General features: G+C 41.6%; 1 protein-coding gene across 2 annotated transcripts in view; it reads left to right on the top strand.

Annotated features, from left to right (window-relative positions):
• The window catches only part of UVRAG (UV radiation resistance associated), a 113,561-nt gene extending 94,720 nt beyond the window's left edge, over nt 1-18,841 (top strand). For both annotated transcript variants that reach the window (XM_008495187.2, XM_030460918.1), the window contains exons 14-15: nt 4,974-5,065; nt 16,871-18,841. In XM_008495187.2, coding sequence (XP_008493409.2) covers nt 4,974-5,065; nt 16,871-17,564 — 786 coding nt within the window. In that variant the 3' untranslated portion in view covers nt 17,565-18,841. The remainder of the gene's footprint in view (nt 1-4,973; nt 5,066-16,870) is intronic.
• Nucleotides 18,842-21,819: the final 2,978 nt, after the last annotated feature.

Raw genomic sequence — 21,819 nt, 5'->3', positions numbered from 1 at the left:
TGCAGGACCCAGCACTTGGCTGTGTTGAACCTCATCCCATTGGGATCAGCCCAACTCTCCAGTCTGTCCAGGTCCCTCTGCAGAGCCCTCCTGCCTTCCAGCTGATCCACACTCTCCCCAGCTTGGTGTCATTTGTGAATTTGCTGATGATGGACTCAATCCCCTCATCTAAATCCTCACTCAAGATATTAAACAGCACTGGGCCCAACACTGATCCCTGGGGGACACCACTAGTGACCGGCCGCCATTTTGATGCAGCCCCATTCAGCACCACTCTCTGGGCCCGGCCCTCCAGCCAGTTCCTAACCCAGCACAGGGTGCTCCTGTCCAAGCTGCGGGCTGATAGTTTTTTCAGGAGGATGCTGTGGGAAAGACAGACAATGTCTGATACTGTTTCATGCATGGAAATACTGGTAGAAACTAAAGCAAATGAATATATATTTTTTTCTCTTTCTAAGGAATCTAAACCAGTTACTCCTGCCTTATTATAAGCTCAATTTAATTTGTTTGTCATGCCTCACCTCCAGCTAATACTGTGGTGGTAAGTGAAACACTATCTTGGTGTGATTTCCATGCAATTGGAAAGCTAATAGAAATTTTAGGAATAAATCTACCTTTCACCAGAACCATTGTATTAAATACAGCTCATTTTAACACTTAGGGGTTTCTGTGATGTTGAAGTAAATAGCAACTATAATGCAAAATACCCTCTGGTATCATCTATACAGGTAGAGTTGGCCTCTATAAATTTCATCTCATTCTTCAGGTTCTGTTCAGGTGGTTTCTAAAATTGTTTTAGGACAAACAAAACCCTCAGATTTTATGGAATTTTTTTCTATTTACTGTATTCACTGGTTTTATTCAGTAAAACTGAGCTTTCACTTCAGTCTGAGCAGTTACCTGCTGACAGTTAAAAATATTGATTATCTTTTTTTCAGAGGCTTTTCATAATGCAGAAATTCTGGAAGTTTATCACTGGATTTGTGGTTTCAGAGGTTTGGGGTTACATGTTTTCTGAGAAAGCAGTCAGAGTGGGTGAATTTAGAGTTGTTTTCTAGAATCTTGTGGAAACATTATTATGGTTTTTTTTGTTTTTTCTTCCAGTTAACTAGCTACTTCTTCCCATCTCTAATTAATTAACTAACTAACAACCAACACAAAGGCCAAAGCTACACAGTAAAATGTTTAAACTTGCACTTTGAGATAAGCAAAAGGAATAAATCTCTGTAATTGAAAGAAATTTCAATATAAGAAAAATTTTAAAAGTTTTTCATGTATAAATACAAGAAAAATAAGATAATTTTCTTTTTCCACTCTTTAAATATCCCTTAACTTATTCTGTCTTGAACCATTTAAACATTATGAGGCATCTGCTCTGCTACATCTTGCTTCTGTGGAGTCAGTGTTGCTGAAACCTGGTGTGAGAGCAGACTCAGGCTCCCATCTGAGGTGTCTGATGTCTTCAGCTTATTTGTTTCCCAGTTCATGTTTACTTTGTGTTTTTCTTCCATCAAGCAGCATTTCACAGAGCACCAGGGAAAAGAAAAGCTGTAGAGAAGAGCTAAATATTAGTAAGGAAATAGCAATTAATATTTTATTACTTGAACATTGTTAATGATTTACTCACAGTCCCGTGGAGAATACACGGTCATAAATGTGAACACAAATCTTGGACACTTGTTCACACAAATTAAAACAGGCACGTTTTCTTTGCTTGGCCAGGTCTGTTAATATCCTGGAGGAACAATCTATTTTATTAGCTAAAATGCTGCTTTTGTAAATGATATTTAGTTCTTTTGGAAACTCGATGTGGGGCGGGTGGAGGTGGGGGATGTTCAATAGCAACAACTGAAAAGAGAATTTTGGAGTCAATCACCTCTTTCTGCTTTTTTTTCCTACCCAGACATCATGTTTCAGTCCCTTCTTGCCTCTTTTTTTTTTTGTTTAGTTTTGGGTGGGTTTTTTGGGTTTTTTGGGTTTTTGTGTTGGTTTTTTTTTTAACATCTTCCCTAATGCTCAGCTCCACGTTCCTTTTAACTCTCATGGGCAATGCAGCTGTCTGCTCCCTACTTTTTTCTCTTCTTAAATTGATTCTGATGTTAAAAGGTGCTTGTGTGAATCCTACTGTAACAGATCACAGCTGATGGTTGTTATTGGTGTTCAGTGTCTTCCTATTTATTGCACAAGGTGGAGTAAGCATCCCTTTATGTGTGGTGTTGGCTGTTAAGCAATGAACTGAAGGAAAGATGTGTAAGAAATGCTTTATGGATTGGGGAAAATGCCAATCCTTATTCATTGGCAGAGAGCAAGAGAAGGAAGAGAAGTTCTGCTGTCTTCAGTAAAGAAAGAAATCTCCTTTTTTCTCCCTCCTGTCTGCTGTGTGCTGTACACGTAGTGAGTTCTATCAGTAGAAGTAGAAAGATTTCATTTAGGGTATGAAACTCCCTTTTAGGGTATGAAACAACCTTTTAGGGGATGAAACTACTGCAAACCACTGTGAAATAGGGGTTAGCCTTCTTAATTAATGGGGAAATAATTCTGGAACTAGACTAAAACCTGGGAACTCATGGCTCTAGTGCTTCAACCTTTTTTAATTTTTTTTTTCCTGTCACAAGAAGTCAGATGAGATTTTTAGCAGGTTCTGGGTTTGTTTGGGAAGACATCACTGTCAGCTTGTATTGACCTCAAAACATCAGGCAATATTGCTCTGCTTTTCAGCTATTAGAAAGCCAAACTGGAATGCAGTTTGTAAAGTTAAACCATGTTTTTTCCAGAGGTTTCACATAACTTTCATCCCAACTAGACTTACTCTGCATCTCTGCTATTTGCAATAAGAAAATCTGTTTTAACAGAAAGGTATTTTTGCTCATGTTGTGGTACAAGAGTCTCACATACATTCTTCTGATCTTGGCTGTTGGAAATGGAGAGATCCCTTAATCCAATTCTTTTCATGCTTTGAAACCTTAGAATTCAAGGATGACTATAAAAGGAGTAGTAGATTGGAGGAACAAATGTAATGGTTTTCATTTTTTGGTATTCTTCTGGGTTATTTTTTTTGCCCCAGGCTAGTTCTTTGGTTAACCAAATCCACTGTAATCCCATCAGGAGAATCTGGTGATTGTTTAGTAATTTATATTGTAGGGCTTTCTTAATCCAAATTCTGTCATTGTAGCAGAAAATATGAATCCAAGCCCACCATATGACTTGACTGTGTCCATATGGAAATAATAAACTATGTAATAAATGGCCTCTTCTTGTACAACACAGTACTGAGGCTGATTTTTATTCCAAAGCAATTTTTCCTTCTAAAAGTCAGATCAGCAGAGAAATAATTCCCAGTTTCAGGAGTCTTCTTCCATGTCAAAATTTATTGGTCCATTCTTTGGGAGGAGGCAGTGATCTTTGTAACCTAGAGAAGCCTTCCCTCCTCCTTGCTTTCAGGATTTATGGAAGCAGGTGTGGAATTCTGAAAAATGAGGTTAACTGAGTGGGATTGTCCCATGTTTCAGCAAGTAGCTCTATCAAGGATCAAATGGGTGAAGTTACTGGATGTGTGTATGGGAGGCAGCTGTGACTTCAGAGGCTGCTGACATCCACTGAAAACCATGTTGGGTTGGTACTGCCTCATTCTGATAGTCCTAAAGGTACTTAAATTCAGGGGGTTGGGTTTTTTCCCTATTTTAATTACACGAGGGCTCCATTTCCTTGCAAAATTTCCCTAAAATTTAACGATTCATAGAGAATCATCATAGAATGGCTGAGGTTAGAAGGGACCTTAGAGCTCATCTCCTCCAACCTCCCTGCCATGGCCAGGGACACCTCTTCTCCAGACAAGGATGCTCAAAGCCTCCTCCAACCTGGCCTGGAGCACCATCCACAACTTCTCTGGACAATCTGTGCCAGAGTCTCACCATCCTCCTACTGAAGAACTTCCTAAGATCCAGTCTAATCCTCTTCTCCTTCAGTTTAAATCCATTTCCTCTTGTCCTGTCACTGGTTGCTCCTATGAAAAGTCCCTCTCCAGCCTTCCTGGAGATTCCCTTTGGGCATTAGAAGGCAGCTCTGAGGTCCCCCCGTAGTCTCCTCTTCTTGAGGCTGAACAATCCCAGGTCCCTCAGCCTCTCCACAAAGCAAAAACTCCTCTTTCAAACTTGAAAGACAAGAGTTTTTCCCTTCCATGTGCCACATTCTTCAGAGTTTTTATTTCATTTTATTTTATTTTGGAGACTTCTGAAATAAGTAGGATACCATCACCAGCAGTGACAGTTCTGTCATGTACCTCACTGGATAACCTGAAGGTAAAATGCAAGTTGTGGAGTCACCACATTCAATCTCTTTATTTATATTTTCACCACAGAATTAATATTTGGGTTCAAGTCAGCATTTGAAGCCTTTCTACTACATGGGGTGTGTTTGAATGCTGGGATTAATTATGAGAATAATAGCAGCACTTTAAATGTTGATATAAACTGCATAAAGAACACAGATTTAGATCAGTTGTGTGACAATATGTATTTTTAATGGTTGATATCACCCTAACAGTTCCACTACTGATTCCAGCATACACTGATATACACAGGATGCCAGATGACACTTGCACCCAAATAAATATTTTGTATCAGTGAATGCAGGACATTGTTTTGAAATGTGGTGTTTTAACCTAATGCCTGTATTTTTATTAAGCTCTGAGGCTGCTCTCTTGTTTCAAATAGGAAATGGAAAAACTGTAATGAGGTTTAACAGTCAGCTTGACTGATTATTTTATCCCTGATCTTGGGTGGGTTTTGCTAATATGTGGTTATAAGTACTAAATGGAACATTTCCTTAAGGGGAATAGATCTCTTGGAGTGGCTTGATTATCCAGCACTTTGAGAATTTAGTACATTAACTGACCATAATGTTATATTCACTGGAATCTGGGATTTGGAAAGCCTGCTAAGTTTTGATTTATTTTTTTTTTTCTATTCTTGTAGCTTAGATATCAACATGGGCTGAGTACTCCAGACCTAAGGCAAACTCTTCCTAACCTGAAAAACTTTATGGAACTTGGACTAATGGTTAGATGGTAAGTATTACTTTTTTCTTTTTTAATTAAAAGGAAATGGATGCTACAAAGAAAATCAGCTTTAAAAATCTTTCACAAGCAGCTGCTTCTTCACAAGAGTTAAGCATGTTTGATGAAGCTTGGTGACTTCTCCAAATGACAGGCCATCCAAGGTGTCCACAAAATTCTACTGTTTCTTCTGCTTTTGTAAAATCATCTTTGTGATAGGGCCAGAATGCTTCAAATGTGTCATTCAGGTGAGCTGGATGGGAATCTGTGAATTAAAATCACCAAGATTTTTCTTAAGTAAAATTGCTGCCAATGAGAATAGAAGCAGAATAATCACAGAATGGTTTTGCTTGGAAGAGACCTCAAAGATCATCAAGATCCAACCCCCCTGCATGGGAAAGGACCCCTTCCAGGTTGCACAAGGCTTCATCTCATCCAACTTGGCCTTCAGCACCTCCAGGAGAGGGAGCATCAACAACCTCCCTAGGCAACCAGTTCCAGCATCTCACTACCCTCATGGTGAAGAATTCTTCCTGATATCTTAGCACTGAGTGTTGCTGCTAAAAGGGAAGCTACAATAATAAATGACTGAAGATTGTAGAACCTTCCAGAGAAATCTTGAGTGCTTCTGAGGATCCAGGCTCCCTCTCCACCATGCAGAAAAATCAAAGCAGGTTGGATTCTGTGTTAAAAGACTGAAGTTAGTGTGGGCTTCACTTGCAGCAGCTTTGAGTGTGAGTGTTTGAGTGTGAGGCTCCACTAAGTCTCCTTAAGCCCACTGAGATAAACTGAAGTATTTGTGGAAATCACAGCTCACTGGCAGTGAAAGAGAATTTCTGCAGGTGTTAGGTGCTTTGTAATCTCATTTTCTTTTTTAATTTATGGTCTTGGAATTGTGTGTGCTCATGCAGCCTCTTCCCACAACCAATTTTGTCCTGAATTCTCTTCATCTTCATTCTTGGCATGCCTGAAACCCACCCAAACATAGCACTGTGCCATTTTAGGATCCCCAGGTTAATTACTCACTGCTCCAAAATTGCATGGGTCTTTTGTGGTCCCTGTGTCATACCTGGCCCCATGCAGATGCCCTGGATACTCCAAGATGTTGAAAATATCATCTAGTGTGAGGTAAGGTTTACACACTGCTGGATGCTCTGTGGATGCCCTGGACATGGAGTCTTTTGCTGCTTCATCTGATCTGAGAAATAATTCTTTCTGGCACATATTATGCTAAATTAAGATGAAAGAGTGCTTCAGTCTCCCTAAAGAAAGCTACTCATTTCTGACAAGGTAATGAACTATAAAGCATTAATAGCCAAACCTTAATATTTGGGGGCTAGAGTGTAGATTTTAGGAGTTTTAGGTTATTAAAAGCCATACTTGAGCTTGATTTCAAATCTGATGTGAAATGACACTAAATATTGTGATAAGTAATTTTGGGTTGAAAACCAGATATACAGCTTTTTCTTATGTACCCATTTCTGCAACTTTTATAGGATTTTGTTATTCTAGCAGTGTTCTTATTTTGCTGAATATTAGTAGGGTCCTAACTTCTTGCTGAACTCTGGAAGTCTCTCTTTTTTTTCCTGCAAGATGCAAACATGGGCTGAAAACAGAGTATGTGATCACACATCCTTTTATGCAAACCTAAAAGCAAGCTTTTTCTTATTGATCCATTTGAAAGTGTTAATTTCATTTGAAAATGAAAACGTTATACTGGGTTAGTGCCTCAGAGTAGCTCAATAAATCAAACCTTTGGGATAAAAAAATTATTTCAGTGGGTAACAGGGATGAAAATCCTCTGGGAGGTTGCCATGCCACAGCTCTTCCCAGCCCTTATTTCTGTGTCACACTTTGCCTTTCTTATCTTTCATTCCTTGCACAGAAATGCTGATCCATGTGAACTCTTAAGCTAGTGTCCAAACCACTTATTTTGGAGGAGAGTCTTGGCAAAGGAAGACAAACCCAGGAGCAGAAATTGTATCATCTTGGAGCAATACTGTCAAAAGTGTTGCTGGTTCATTCTGTCAGTGATTTCAGGCACTGTTGAAAAGATTCTCCCTGCGTTTCTTCCTATCCCCTAGAAAGATGCCTAAAGAAAACCTTTCTTCATCAGGAAAATATTGCCAGGGGTTTTCATATGGTATTCATCACTGTCATCTAAAAATCCTATCACATGATCCCTTTAGCAAATCTGAAAATAAAGTGCCAAAACACCAAAACTTGGACTTCTGTCACACTTGTGTGTGCTCATCAGTCGAGCAGGGGGGGGGATACAGGTCATGGGTGTCTCCTTTGGTCTTGAATAAATACAGGTGGGAAGACTCTGGGACTTGGGAATTGCTTTTAAAGCACAGGTGGCCACACCTCGAGTACTGTGTCCAGTTCTGGGCCCCCCAGTTCAGGAAGGATATCGCGGTCCTGGAGCAGGTCCAGAGGAGGGCAACCAGGCTGGTGAAGGGATTCGAGCACAGACCCTATGAGGAGAGGCTGAGAGAGCTGGGGCTGTTCAGTCTGGAGAAGAGGCGGCTCAGGGGAGACCTCATCACTCTCTCCAACTACCTGAAAGGAGGGTGTAACCGGGTGGACGTTGGTCTCTTTTGCCAGATGACTTTCAACAAGACAAGAGGCCATGGTCTTAAGTTGTGCCAGGGGAAATTTAGGTTAAATATTAGAAAGAATTTCTTTACGTAGAGAGTGATCAGGCATTGGGATGGGCTGTCCAGGGAAGGGGTCCCTGGAGATATTTCTCCGTCCCTGGAGCTATTTCCAAAGAGCCTGGATGTGGCACTCAGTGCCATGGTCTAGCAACCGCAACGGTGGATCAAGGGTTGGACTTGATGATCTCTGAGGTCCCTTCCAACCCAGCCAATACTATGATTCTATGATTCTATGATCTGTTCTGGTGTGTCTTGGCCTTGGAAGTTTTGCCATCATACAGCCAGGCTTTTTTTTGTTCTTTTTGTCTTTTATATATAGAGGTGATACCCAGTTGTTAGCAAGACAAAACACATTTTTGGGCTGGATAATATTTCAAAACATGTAGAAATATTAAGCATGGTTCTCAGGGGAGTATCACATTTCCCTCCTTCCCCCCCCCTCCATGAATGTCTATGCCTCATTTCCTTCTCACCTCCAAAACTTCTGTGCATAGTTGTTCATTTTAAACATTTTTGTAAGGCTAATGATTCTAAACAATGCTTCTTAGTACTTTCTAATAAAATAAATGGAAATGAGGCTTTACAGGGAGTCTTAACTCAAGGGGAAACCTGGCTAGACTTTCATAATTGGGCATTGCAGTTGAGCACCTAGACAGCAGAGTACAGATGCCCACTGTCTTGTGGATAATATTTGATTACATATATTTAAACAAGCATAAAAGCCACCAGCTGTTAAAATGAAGATTTGAAGGAATTTTTTGTTTTCAGGGGACTGTAGGTGAATCACTTGATACCCTCAGCCACAAACTGGTGGCAGTGAAGTATTTCCAGGTTATCCTTCACTTTTGCAGGAACATATGAAGCACTGATGGCTTTTTTCTTATCTAAGATTGTCTTATGGTGCCTGATTAGTTTTGGTTTTGCTTTTCAGTTGATAGTTTTCAGTTTCTTTCCTTAACATTATAAATGAGTTTTGCTGAAGCCGGGTCCTGCACTTTGGCCACAACAACCCCAGTGCTACAGGCTGGGGACAGAGTGGTTGGAGAGCAGCCAGGCTGAAAGGGACCTGGGAGTCTGGATTGCCAGGAAGCTGAAGAGGAGCCAGCAGTGTGCCCAGGTGGCCAAGAAGGCCAATGGCATCCTGGGCTGGCTCAGGAAGAGTGTGGCCAGCAGGTCCAGGGAAGGGATTCTGCCCCTGTGCTCAGCCCTGGTGAGGCCACAGCTTGAGTCCTGTGTCCAGTTCTGGGCCCCTCAGCTGAGGAAGGAGCTTGAGGTGCTGGAGCAGGTCCAAAGGAGGCAACTGGGCTGGTGAAAGAATCCAGCAGAGATGCTGTGAGGAGAGGCTGAGGGAGCTGGGGGTGTTGAGGCTGGAGAAGAGGAGGCTCAGGGGAGACCTCATCACTCTCTGCAACTCCCTGAAAGGAGGTTGGAGCCAGGGGGGGGTTGGTCTCTTTTCCCAGGCAACTCTCAGCAAGACAAGAGGCCATGGTCTCAAGTTGTGCCAGGGGAGGTTTAGGTTGGAGATGAGAAAGAATTTCTTTCTGGAGAGGGTGATCAGGCATTGGAATGGGCTGCCCAGGGAAGGGGTGGATTCTCCGTGTCTGGAGCTATTTCCAAAGAGCCTGGATGTGGCACTGAGTGCCATGGGCTGGGAACCACGGGGGGAGTGGATCAAGGGTTGGACTTGATGATCTCTGAGGTCCCTTCCAACCCAGCCAATTCTGTGATTCTATGAATTACACTGGCAAATCCCAACACACTTGTGCTTGATTTATCTCTGAACAGGATTGTCTGTAACTCCCAGCCCCTGCATACTCCTCATTTTTTTTTTCTTTTATCTAGAGATACTTGGGTTTGTCTGCAGTCTAGAATGAAATTAACTCCCCTAGATATTTAGACTCACTGAAATAATTCATAACTTCAGGCTTGATTTCTTTCTCTGATAAGCATCAATTTAGATTTGCACACAAACCAGTTTATTTACTGGTTTTTACTCTGCTTGAAGCTTTCATCAACTCTCTTGTTCTGCCTGGAGCTCTGGAGCAGCCCTTGGCTCTCCAGAAGATCTGCAGAGTTTGGTGCCTTTGCATATCAAGGTTTAATTGCTGGATCCCTCTGCCTGGTGAGATTTGTGTTGCTTTGGTTTCTCAAGCACAGCACTGAAATGATTAATTTGTGTTTTCACATCCCACCACAGGTGATTTATTGCACCAAGCTTGCAGGTCTACAAGCTCTGCTTCCCTCTTCATATCTCTCCTGGCACCTATATTCTGCTGTGTTTACTTTTCTTTCCCCCTTACCCTGACTGCAAAATATTATTTGCACTTTCTGTAGACAAAACCAAGGCAGAGCTGCTGGTTCCTGCACACACACAGTTATGGAGGCTACAGAACTGCAAAAAAATTGCTTTTTCTGTTATCAAATCTGGATGTTGACTCTTCAGGTGAAAGATGATGAGCCAGAGTTGTTGTTGATTCAGACTCATCTCAGTTGTGGTGCCCCAAATCTTTTCTGTTTCCTTTTGGGAATAATTCTCTCTGTTTCCAGTTTTTAAGTCCCAGAGTCTCACTGGCTTCCAGCAAAGCAGCTAATTTTTAAGATTAGCTTTTGCTGATGCAAAAGACCTTGTGCAGTTTTTCTCTTGAATTCTTTTTCTTTTTGAGTAAGCAACTTACTCCAGCTTTTGAGAGACAGACCAAGTCTTTACTTAATGCACAGGCTGTACATTCCTTTTTGACTGTTCATATTTATCTTTCACAAGTCAGGCTCTTTAGATCCCAGTTCTGTTAAATCAAGAGCCTTTCATTTTCTCTCCTATTCTTCAGCTTAATTTATTCTGTGTAACTTCTAAGGGGTCGTATTTGGGATCATTAATGGTGAGTAAAGAGCACACTGCAAACTTGAACAGTCAAGTGAGAACATTTTTTTTTCCTACCAACTAGATCAGACAATAGGCTTTATCTGATGCTGGCAAAGAAGAGATATTCCTTTAGAAAGTCTTGTCTGTAGTCAGGGAGATGTCCTTTTGAGCCTGCATTTAAAAGCTTTACCCCAAAAATACTTGTGTGCCAAGGCTTAAACTTCTGGTTTGAAGGCATGTCTTGATTCCTATACTGCTGGATTCAAGAGGAGGCTAAAACTTTAATATTTGAGTTAAGAAAACTCTGATAGCTTCATAAATGCAGATTATTTTTTTTAAAAAACCAAGCAAGCAAAACACATGTGAGAATTCCTTGCCTGCCAAAAGACTTGGTTTCACCTTAACTTCATATTTGCAGCCTCCCTTTGTAGCCCTGTCACTATTGTGCATTATTTAAGCAGTAATCTCTAAGAAGGTGAGAAACTATTATTGCTTTTTTAGTGCAGTCGACACGATACTGGCTCAGAGCTTTGCTTGGAGCTTCAAACATTTCAGATGGCCATAAACCAACTTAAACACCTTCATTTAGCATTCTTGCTGCCATGAGGTCATAGTTTGCAACAAAAAAAGATCAAATAGTGTTTAAGTTTTGGGTTTTTTTTTAAAGTATTCTCATACCTAAGAACTGTAGCTGTGGATTTTGGCTGTTGGCCAGACAATCAAGATTTAGTATTTTGACCAGCTGTGATCCAGTAATGTTCCTCAGAGGAAACATTTTGTGGGGAGGAAAAGATACATATTTGAGCCTGTGAATTGTATTCTGTCTCTCATACTGCTTTACAGTTTCTGTGAGCCCCTTGAAGACAGATTAAATAATCACAAGTGAATCTGACTGGAGAAACTTTTTATCAAAACTGCAAACAGATTACAACCAGAATCTGTTCACTAAGAAAATAACTTCAGAAATGCTTGTGGACAACTTCAATCACTTTATCTCATGTTTTTACAGCACTGAGTCTCTGACTTGTGCTTTAGGTCTGTGAGGGTGCCCAAATAGACTTAATTATTAACCAGTGAAAACTAATATTTTGGGGAAAAAACAACTACTTTGTCATTTTGCTGCCAGTAGAACATACAGCTGAAGTTAGACTATTATGAATTAGCTTTTGAGATTTGGATGCAATCAATGAGATGGGTGATGATGTAATTCTCTTCTCTATAATGTCCATTAAATTTGAGGTTTCTCTTCTTTTTAAAAGGAAATTTAGAAATCCTGCTTCCTGATAGCAGTTCACCATACTCCTGCACATTCCCAGTTCTAGTCTGATCCAACTTGATGACTAAAAGTCACTAAGGCCTGATGACAGTTTATCCACTTATTTTTTAATAAATAGTTGCAGGCTGCTCTTCTTGGACAGGTGTCTACATCTATTTGCTGGCCAAGAAGATCAACCAAGTAATTGTGGTTAGAAGCTGAACCAGCTCAACCCAAGTAATTTTAGGTCAAGGTTGCACCTTAAAGAGCTGTGCTCCTACAAGTCAAATTCTTTTCATTGGGGGTAGTAGCTCACAATCCCTCAAATTTCTAGGCAATTGCATGATGGTTTTCTAAAGTGATTTATTTTGATTTTTTTTAAAATAAATCTCATTAATTCCATGAGCTGTGAAGCTGATGAAGCATCTCTTTCTCTGGACTTGGCCTGGATGCAGTGCTATGAATTCTGCTAACAGCACAGCCTTTTCTTCAAGGAAAATGGAATAGAGAGAACCTCTTTCAGCTCCTTGCTTTCATGGAGATTGCTGGCAACCTCATCTTTTTGAGCTCTGTGCCTCTCTCTAAGCATTACTTTTGAACCAGAACCTCAATTTGACTTCTCATTCTCACCTGGAGAAAAGTGATGGACCAGGAAAAGACCCCTTGAATTAACTGCTTAACACACCTGGAGCCATTTTGGTTTTATTTTACTTGCCTGCAAGACTTTGACCATTTTTCTACTCAAAAGGATACAAGGATCCATTCATTTTCTCTTATTTGCCTTTTAGACACTGGTCACTCAGCCTGAACTAAATGCCAAAGTTGTCCTTTTGCAAGGGGAGGCTTCCAGAGAGGGATCAGAAATGGCTTTTCCCAGGTTATTCCCCACCCTTCTCTCCAGTCCTCATTTTATTTCTCTGGGGACTGTGGAAGAAGCTCAGGCAGTGAACTCTGGGATGGCTGATCTCCAAAGGTCCTTCGTGCATATTGACTTTTATCTAAATGCCTTAGATAATGTTTGATAAGCAGTCAAGCCATGCTATTGACTTCATTCCTGCTTTCTCAGATTTGGGCTGCTATCCCTCTCTTTATTCCTGACTGAAGCTCAGCCCATCCTGTTCACATTTATTGGCAGCAGCAGACAATTTCAGAAATCTCCCTGCATATATCTCCAGCAGCTTAAAACCTGCTTTTACAGTCTTCAGGAAGGTCCATTTCAGTGCATGCACTTTCAGGAACCTGGCTGCAAGTGCTTTTTGTTCAATTTCAATTGATTGAATGCTTGTATGATAAATGAAGATCATTCCTGCTTTCCTGCCCTATGGGGCAGCCCTTACATACTCTATTAACTGGGAAGTTATTTTGTAGAGGAGGAAGATTAGCTTTGTATTGCTGTTACATTCAGGCTGTTAGATCACTTAGTAGAAATCATTCTGCCAGGTCAACTTACTAAGGAGGGGAAGATATTTTTTGGCAGCTGGACTGAAGACTTATTGTTCAGGCATACATAATGTGTTGGCTTGAATAGCCCTGTCATAACAAGCCCTAAAGACTCTCCTGGTCCTGCAAGCTAATTAATTTCTCACCCTTTTGCCTGCAAGGTTTACAAAGGGATTGAGGTATGTTGCTTTTTAGGAGAAACTAAAATTTACATGCCCACCAGAACAGTTTGTAAAGCTGCTTCTCTCAAGCTAATTAAGACACCACAGTTTTCAGGGTGGTTTTCTCCCACACTTTCTTCTGCTACTTCTTCTTTATTGTGCTGCATAGAAAAGTTGCTGTTGTACTTAGGTTGGGCTGATCAGCACTTGTTGCAGGTAATTTGGGGGCTGCCAATTAGGCACTTATTCCATCCTGAAGTCTTTGCCCCTTAAAAGATTCTACTCTAAAAAAAAAAAAAAATGCATTTGAGCAAGTTTAAAGCACAGTCCAGCACAACAAGTACGAGGGGGAGGTGTTACTGGGGGTTTGCACAGTGGTGTGACTCTGCAGCTTCAGGAGCCTGGGATTAAACCTAGAATGGCTTTCTGCTCTTCCTTCTCTACACATCCTCTTCATCTGAGATGGTTCTTTCACTTGTGAGATCTTGCATCTTGTGCCACAAGGTGAAATCTTCAACAGGAGGACCCACACTAAACCTTAGAATCATAGAATTGGCTGGGTTGGAAGGGACCTCAGAGATCATCAAGTCCAACCCTTGATCCACTCCCCCCGTGGTTCCCAGCCCATGGCACTCAGTGCCACATCCAGTCTCTTTGGAAATAGCTCCAAGAAAGCTGTGCAGAGACTTTTGACAAGGGCACAGAATGACAGGACAAGGGGGAACAATTTTAAGCTGAAAGGGGGAGATTTATATAAGGCATTAGGGAGAAATTCTCTTGTGTGAGGGTGGTGACACAATGGTTGCTCAGGGAATTTGTGTCTGCCCCATCCCTGGCAGTGTCTCAGCCCAGGTTGGATGGGGCTTGGAGCAACCTGGGCTGGTGGGAGGAGTCCCTGTCCCTACCAACCCAAACCATTTTCTCTGTGGTTTTTCTGCATTTAGAGCCCCAGTGCAATGGATCACACAGTGCACCCAAGCCCTTACAGCACAAAGCTCAGAGCTCTCCTGCCTGTAGCCTCCCCCTTGTATTTCCCAAGGCTCATGGCAAGCTTAGGCTCTTCTTTAGCAGCAAGACTGGTCCCAGTCTGTTCCTTGGGGTTGGTTTTGTAAGGAAGAGGGGAGGAGGGAGGAGAGAAGGCTTTCCTGCCCTCTTCCAGTACACACAGCTGCTGCCTCTCCTTTCTGTGCCTCAAGGTAAGACATGCATCTTGTCACATCTCTTTGGTAAGGTCACCATGCTACCTGGTGTCCTGGTCATGAAGAAAGGACATATAATTCAGCTCTGCAGAATGTTGCAGAGGCAGCAAAACCTTAGATAACTTGCACTAAAAATCACCTTCTGTTTAATTGTAAAGCATCATATAGTTTGAAGAGTGAACTGCAGTAATCAGTTATCACTTGTCCATGATAAATTAGTTTGTGGAAACGTAGGACACTGTGCCCTGAGACCCAGAGAAGTTTCTTGAATAATATCTGCCTCTGTGAACGTATGCACATCTTGGAATTTGGGTAAATACCCAAAACTTATCATTTAATTGTGAAGTTTGATTTTGCTCAAGGCAGAGCAAAACTCCTCGTTTTGCTTCATTTTTCTCTTAAAGCTGAAAACGTAGCTACTCTGTTTATTTCCTGTGGGTTTTTTAAGGAAGGTTCAGCAAACCTAGTGGTAATACAAAAAAGTTTCTTATCTAAGATTTAAAGTAAATAGAACCTAACCAAATAAATATATACTGAATTTGGGCTGAAAGCATCAAGCTGGGGGAAGAGAAGGGGAAAAAAGTCCATCCCCAATATGTCTGCAGTGCACATTGCCTAAGTTCACAAGTTCCTGCCTCAGAGTTTTGTGTTGGTTGCATTACATCACTTTGAAAATAAATGGTTGGATGTATTGGGGTTTATTAAAGTATTTTAAAGTTCTCAGGTCAGTAAGGAACATGAAGGTTTGTCTGCAAGACCACATACACAGCACTTATTAACATCTGTGGGAAATTCTGCTTTCTGTTTTGTCACCTCCAAGAAGAATTCTCCAAACCTTTGCAAACAGAGCTGTGAATGCTGAACAGAGTTTGCATTAAAAAGGTTTGAAACAGGAGTTGAAATCTAAGGAGAAAGCTGATGTTTTTGTTGCTGGCTGCATGTGTGGCCCTTATCTCTGCTTCACTGTCCACAACTGTAAATTCTCAAAAAGCAACTTCTCCTTAAGGTAATTTGAGGTTTTTATGGACAAGAAGGAAACCCTACATGTGTGTTAAGGGGCAGCTTGGGCAGGAGGCAAGATGGGAGAGGAAATTAAAGAGCAGTAGTACTCCATACTGCCCTCCATGGGGATACTTATTTTTCACAGAGGGACATTTTGCAATCTAGCTTATCCAATTTGCAAAGAGGAGCAAAAGGAGAGAAATAATGTGGAAAAGGATCCACTTTAGGGACTACTTATAATTGCCAGTCCAAGATTTCCCCCCTACAAGACAGATCCCAAAATGTATCAGTCCTTGAGCAGAAAAAGTTTCTTTTAAATGGAGTTAATGAAAGAGACTCGCACTGACAGCAGTTGAATCTTGGAGTTATATATCCAGCTGATCAGTAATAGCTGTATTTTTATTTTTTTTTCAATTTGGAACGAAAATAACTGGCCACTTAATGTACAATGTACCATTTGCATATAGGATGGTGATTATATTTGGATAGGGATTGAGCTGATGAAGGAAAGTTCACATAACACCCCCCAGATGACGTAAAACGGATGTTCCAAATTACAGACCCTGAGACAGTGTAAGTGGTCTGTGGGACTGCATGAAATAGTAACACCAAACTTGTAAATTAAGCTTGATTAGTTCGTGTTCCTTAAGAAACTGAGGTTGACATTTGTCCAAAAAAATCTTGGAATGCTTGGCACCGAAAAGCAGAAGATATCTGGCAAAAATAATCTTTTGCAAAAAGTTAAGTGTGGTTTTTCTCCTCTGTGCAGCTGTTGGGGAAGTCCACTGTTGGAAGAAGTCACTCGTAGAGGATTCAGCCATTATTACTCACATTTGAAGAGTTTATGATAGCCCAGTACAGACCATAAATACATAAATATACAGTCAACAGTAATAATTCATAAGCACAGCTCGGTCCTATAAAATGGTGTTAACAGTACAAATTAAGGTAATGTGGTGGTTTCTTGGGTGATTGACTCTTCAAACCATGAAGCTTTGTAAATGTTCCTACACAACCTTACTGGTTTTCAGTCAAGTTGTCCTCTGGGGTGTCCTCTGTGGTTCCTACAGCATTAAACACGTTTGGGGTTTTAGCACTTTAGGATACAAGTAGTTGGCCAAACAGAGCCCAGAGTTGCGATAAAATAATTGCTTTGGTTGAACATCTGTATTGCTCGTGAGCATGCCTGACAGCTGTGATTTATCCTTCCCTTCTATTTTTTTTTTTTTTTTTTATATAGTGATCGACACCATACATCCAGTGCAATTCCTGTTCCAAAGAGACAGAGCTCGAGCTTTGGCAGATTGGATATTGGCTTTTCCAGTGGGCTTCCCTCTCCGGATAAAGGACTCCGAAAACGAGCCAGCACAGCAAACGAAAGACTCCAGTACAAAACTCCTCCTCCCAGTTACAACTCTGCTGTTACACAGCCTGTTGCCATCACAGCCCACATTGAGAAAAAGCCTGGATCAATATCTTCCTCCTTGGATACCTCGATGGACTCCTCGAAAGAAAATCCCAAGAAAGGCGAGGACTCCTGCGGCAGTTTCAACGGAGAAAACGGGAATTTCAGCAGCACCCAAAACCATCAGGAGCCTCTCCAAGGACATCCAAGTGCAATAAATGGGGCCTTGCTCCCTGGTGAGTCCTCTGCCACTGCAAGCAACCAACAACCCTGCGAGTTCCCTCCCTCCCTCGGTCCCGTCCTTTGCTGCACCGTGGAGCAAGCAGAGGAGATCATGGGGCTGGAAGCGACAGGGTTCAGCACAGGAGATCAGCTGGAAGACTTTAACTCCATCCCGGTGGAACACGCCGTGGCTGTGGAGTGTGATGAACAAGTCCTGGGAGAGTTTGAGGAGTTCTCCAGAAGGATCTATGCACTGAATGAAAACATGTCCAGTTTCCGCAGACCACGGAAAAGTTCGGACAAGTGAGCTTGGAGGGGGATTTGGTAGCAGGCATTGAGGTGAAATCTGGAATAGAGATAAAATTGCACTTATTCTTTATATTAATTATAAAAAAAAAAAAAAAAAGAAAAAAAAAGAAATTTAAAAAAGTTAAGCTATGAGTGTTAGACAAACGGACTTGAGCACAATAACACAGGATCATGGTATGTTCACGGCCCAGGTAAAGTTTAATTCTGCTTCTGATCCTCTTAGGTCTGGTATTTATAATCTGTTGGGATATTTTTATTTTTTTTTTTCAGGCATTGGAATCCATTTATTTCCTGGAAACAACTTCTAGTGCTGATCTGGCCTTTCTACAAATATTTGTTAATTTCTTAATTATTCTTTAGAGTTAAATTTATTTTAATCTTTTCAGGAGATTAAAAAAACCAAAAAGAATATAATTTAAAAATACATTTATGGTAAGACCTCCTTTACCTTTTCCCATGTACTCCTGTGTTCTCTTGAGCAATGCAGTCTGTTACAGAAATACCATAAATTTGTTATAATTGAACAGCTTTCTCTTGGCTGTGTTCTGTAGCCTTTGAAGTTCTGGTTTGCACTGATGAGTCTTCAGTTGGTGGTGTAAACAGAGAATGAGCACCTGAGTGATACCTGCAGTTTTCTTGCACCTGATTAATCAGAAATGACATTTTTGCCTCCCTCCTTTCTTCCATACTGTTCCTACCAGTAGAAGCCTTGAGAAATAAATCCCCCATAAGGTTTCTTACAAAAAAAACCATCTCAGCCTGACCATCCCCTGCTACACCTGGGCACAGAACTCAGCAGTAGAGACTGGTGCTACCTAAGCTGCCACCCTCTGAGGTGTCTTAATGGGAACCATGTGCTGTGAAGATCTTCACAGACATCTTGGTATAAAAAAAAAAAACCCAGACTGAAAACACAGCACTTAGAAATTAAGCAAATTTGTGAAATTGCTCCACTCTCTGTAGAAAGGAGGCACTTAACATTCATCACCTAAATTAATATCCTTTTAACCAGCTGTGCTGTAAAGGAAGATATTTCCAGCAGTTGGCCCAAGGTGTGGTTTGTTCTTAGGTAGGTGACCACTGGCACAATGTGTCCAGCTGCACTAAGGGGAAAGCAGTTTGCAGCCTGCTTTGTAATTCCTGGTATTTTTTTTTTTTTCAGTTTGGAATTTCATTGCTCTTGCTTTCTCTATTGTATACCCAAGAATTTGGGCTCAGTTGTGGGCTCTCAAATATCAAAATATATTTAGCAGAATAAAAAAACACTTCACCATGCCTGGGTGGTTTTTTTTTTTTTTTTTTTTGGCCTCCCTGGTCCATTCTTTCTTTTGAACCAACGACCTCATCTTTTTCTTAACTTCACCATCAGGCTAGCCTAAATTTACCTTTTTAATATGTGGATATCCATAATCTCTCAACTCTCTGTGGTCAAAACAAGGTGTGTCTGTGAGAACCAATATACAGAATAGCAGTGCTCTAGAATATGCATTTCTCCAGGTTAACACCTTAATTATTAACATTATATTGACATTTCTCTTAGCATTTCATGGCTGTGTCTGCAGTTGAGTTGTTGGCTCAAGCCTCTCTTCAGTGATCCCTGATTTTTGGTCTGTCCCAGTACGATGTGCCAGATGGAAGGCACTGATTCTCTAAGGACTTGGATGTGATTCCAGGTGCAAAGTTGGACGCATTCATAAGCATCTTCACCCCCAGATAAGCTCCTCTCTTCCAACCTCATGAAAAGCTTCCCTAAAGGACACACTGCTGCAGCTTAAAGCACTGCCACCATCTTTGAGAAGAGAGGTAGGAAATTATTGCTGTGCTTGGGCATCCTGAGGGCCAGAAATGAACACCAGTGCCCATGATGTTCTTCCTAATGAAGTGGGCATGAGGTCCTCTGACCATCTTACCATCTTCTGATCATTTTAGGTTAAATCAGGGAAGGGTTGTGTCAGTCCTGCACCCTCAGAGCAGCACAGAGCAGTTTGTTTTCCTCCAGAAGGGAAAGGCATTCACTTGTGTGCAGTGGGGACTTCCCAAAGCAACCCAAAGAGTCTTCGTGAAGTCTCAGTGCAATTAAGCAGCCTGTAATTAGGTTCATTAGAGAGCATCAGTGGGACTTTGGATCTTTTTTTATTGGTTTATTTTGCTTTTCATTAGTTGCTCGTTTTTCTCAGGTTGCACCCAACCAAATGAAGTTTTGGGTTTTCCTCCCTGATGTTGTTGTGTGTGGCTGTTCCTGTTCCAGCCCTGTGACTGTCAAGGTGTCAAACACAGTGATTGATTTCTGCATCTCTGGCACAAAGCTGCTCTGACAGGGTTTCTGTGGAGCTATCTGAAATTGTCCCCACATTTCTCTTCCACTTTGATCACTTCCTGGAAAGAAGGTGGTGGGAAAGGGGACAGCATCATAGGGCTGCTGTTTGCCAACTTCAGTTTGCCAATTGGGCCCCTCAGCTCAGGAAGGAGCTTGAGGTGCTGGAGCAGGTCCAAAGGAGGCAACTGGGCTGGTGAAGGGATCCAGCAGAGATGCTGTGAGGAGAGGCTGAGGGAGCTGGGGGTGTTGAGGCTGGAGAAGAGGAGGCTCAGGGGAGAGCTCATCACTCTCTGCAACTCCCTGAAAGGAGGTTGGAGCCAGGGGGGGGTTGGTCTCTTTTCCCAGGCAACTCTCAGCAAGACAAGAGGCCATGGTCTCAAGTTGTGCCAGGGGAGGTTTAGGTTGGAGATTGGAAAGAATTTCTTTCTGGAGAGGGTGATCAGGCATTGGAATGGGCTGCCCAGGGAAGGGGTGGATTCTCCATGTCTGGAGCTATTTCCAAAGAGCCTGGATGTGGCACTGAGTGCCATGGGCTGGGAACCACGGGGGGAGTGGATCAAGGGTTGGACTCGATGATCTCTGAGGTCCCTTCCAACCCAGCCAATTCTATGATTCTATGATTCTCTTCCCTTCCCTTCTCCCTTCCTGCCTCATGGTTTTCTTTTTTGTGATTATTTCCCCCTCCACCCTCCATAAATTACTTTGAAAATAGCATAGTGGGGGAGAAACAAATAGTAGGTTTGAAGGAGAGATGATGTATCACAGTGTGCTTTAAACTGTCAAGAACCTTTCAGTTCCTACACAGCTGTGACACTGCTAAATGTCTGCAAATGTCTTCAAGTGGAGAAAGCATTTCATTGCAATCTTTTCCCCTTCACTAGGAATTCCTAAGATTTTTGAGAATATTAGTTTTGGAAGATCATATCCCACTATATTTTTATAGCAAGCACAACAGCATTGGCTTATCCTTGCTTGATCAGGTATTTAAAATAAGCAAAACCAGAATATCCCATAGTAAATGACACATTAAAACTATGTTGGTAATTGCGGGAAAGCTCGTCTGTATTTATAAAATAAAACTGATCAGTATCTCTCAACTTGTGTGTCTTCTCTTAATGTCTCCTCTGGGTTTGTTTCCTTTCCAAGCATGATTTGAACCACAATGCCCTCCCCAACCCCCTAAACTTTTTGGCTTATTGTTCATCACTCCCATATTGATCCAAAGGTGAATATTTGGGTGAGAGGATTTGCTGGAAGACCCCAATTGCTTTGCTTCCTGGTTCACAGGGGATGGTACTTGCAGTTGTTTCTCACTCTCCTCCCCAAAAAGATGGCACACAGCTGGAAAAACAGCCCATAGTGAGGCTGGGAGACAGCTGGCTTTGCAGAGCTTTTCTGGATAGTGGAAATGCCATATTCCCTCATCAGGGAGGCATTGCTACTCATCCAGCACCTTCTGTGATCCCAGATAATAAGCAACATATGTCTGCCTAAAATCCTGATGTTCTCCTTGAATTAGGAGTCTGCTGCATGAGGAGGATGTCCATGATACAGAGTTCCTGGTGGGAAGCAGTGCCATGAGAAGAGCTGCAGGGAATCTCCAGGCATCATCAGTGCAACAGGTTTGGGTTTTGGTTTTCTTTATGGTTTGGGTTTTTTTGGTTTTGGGGTTTTTTTTGTGTGTGTGGTTTGGAGTTTTGAGGGAGTTTTGTTATGTTGGGTTTTCTTTTTTTTTTTAATTTTTATTTTCTCCCACTCAATCTGTCTGTCAGCAGGGTGTAAAATGCCAAGACTCCAGCTCTATAGTCCTGGAGCTGAAGTGGGAAGATGGAGGAGAGAAATTTGGCTTTCAGCTGTTTTGCAACACTGAACAGCTTTATTCAAATGTCCTTGCATTAAAGTGAATAATAAACTATGAGTGGAAAAGGTTCACATT

Source organism: Calypte anna, chromosome 1 (genome assembly GCF_003957555.1).
Source record: "Calypte anna isolate BGI_N300 chromosome 1, bCalAnn1_v1.p, whole genome shotgun sequence".
Lineage (NCBI taxonomy): Eukaryota > Metazoa > Chordata > Aves > Apodiformes > Trochilidae > Calypte > Calypte anna.
Note: the sequence above shows the minus strand (reverse complement) of the source record. Positions and strands in the feature narration are given on the sequence as shown.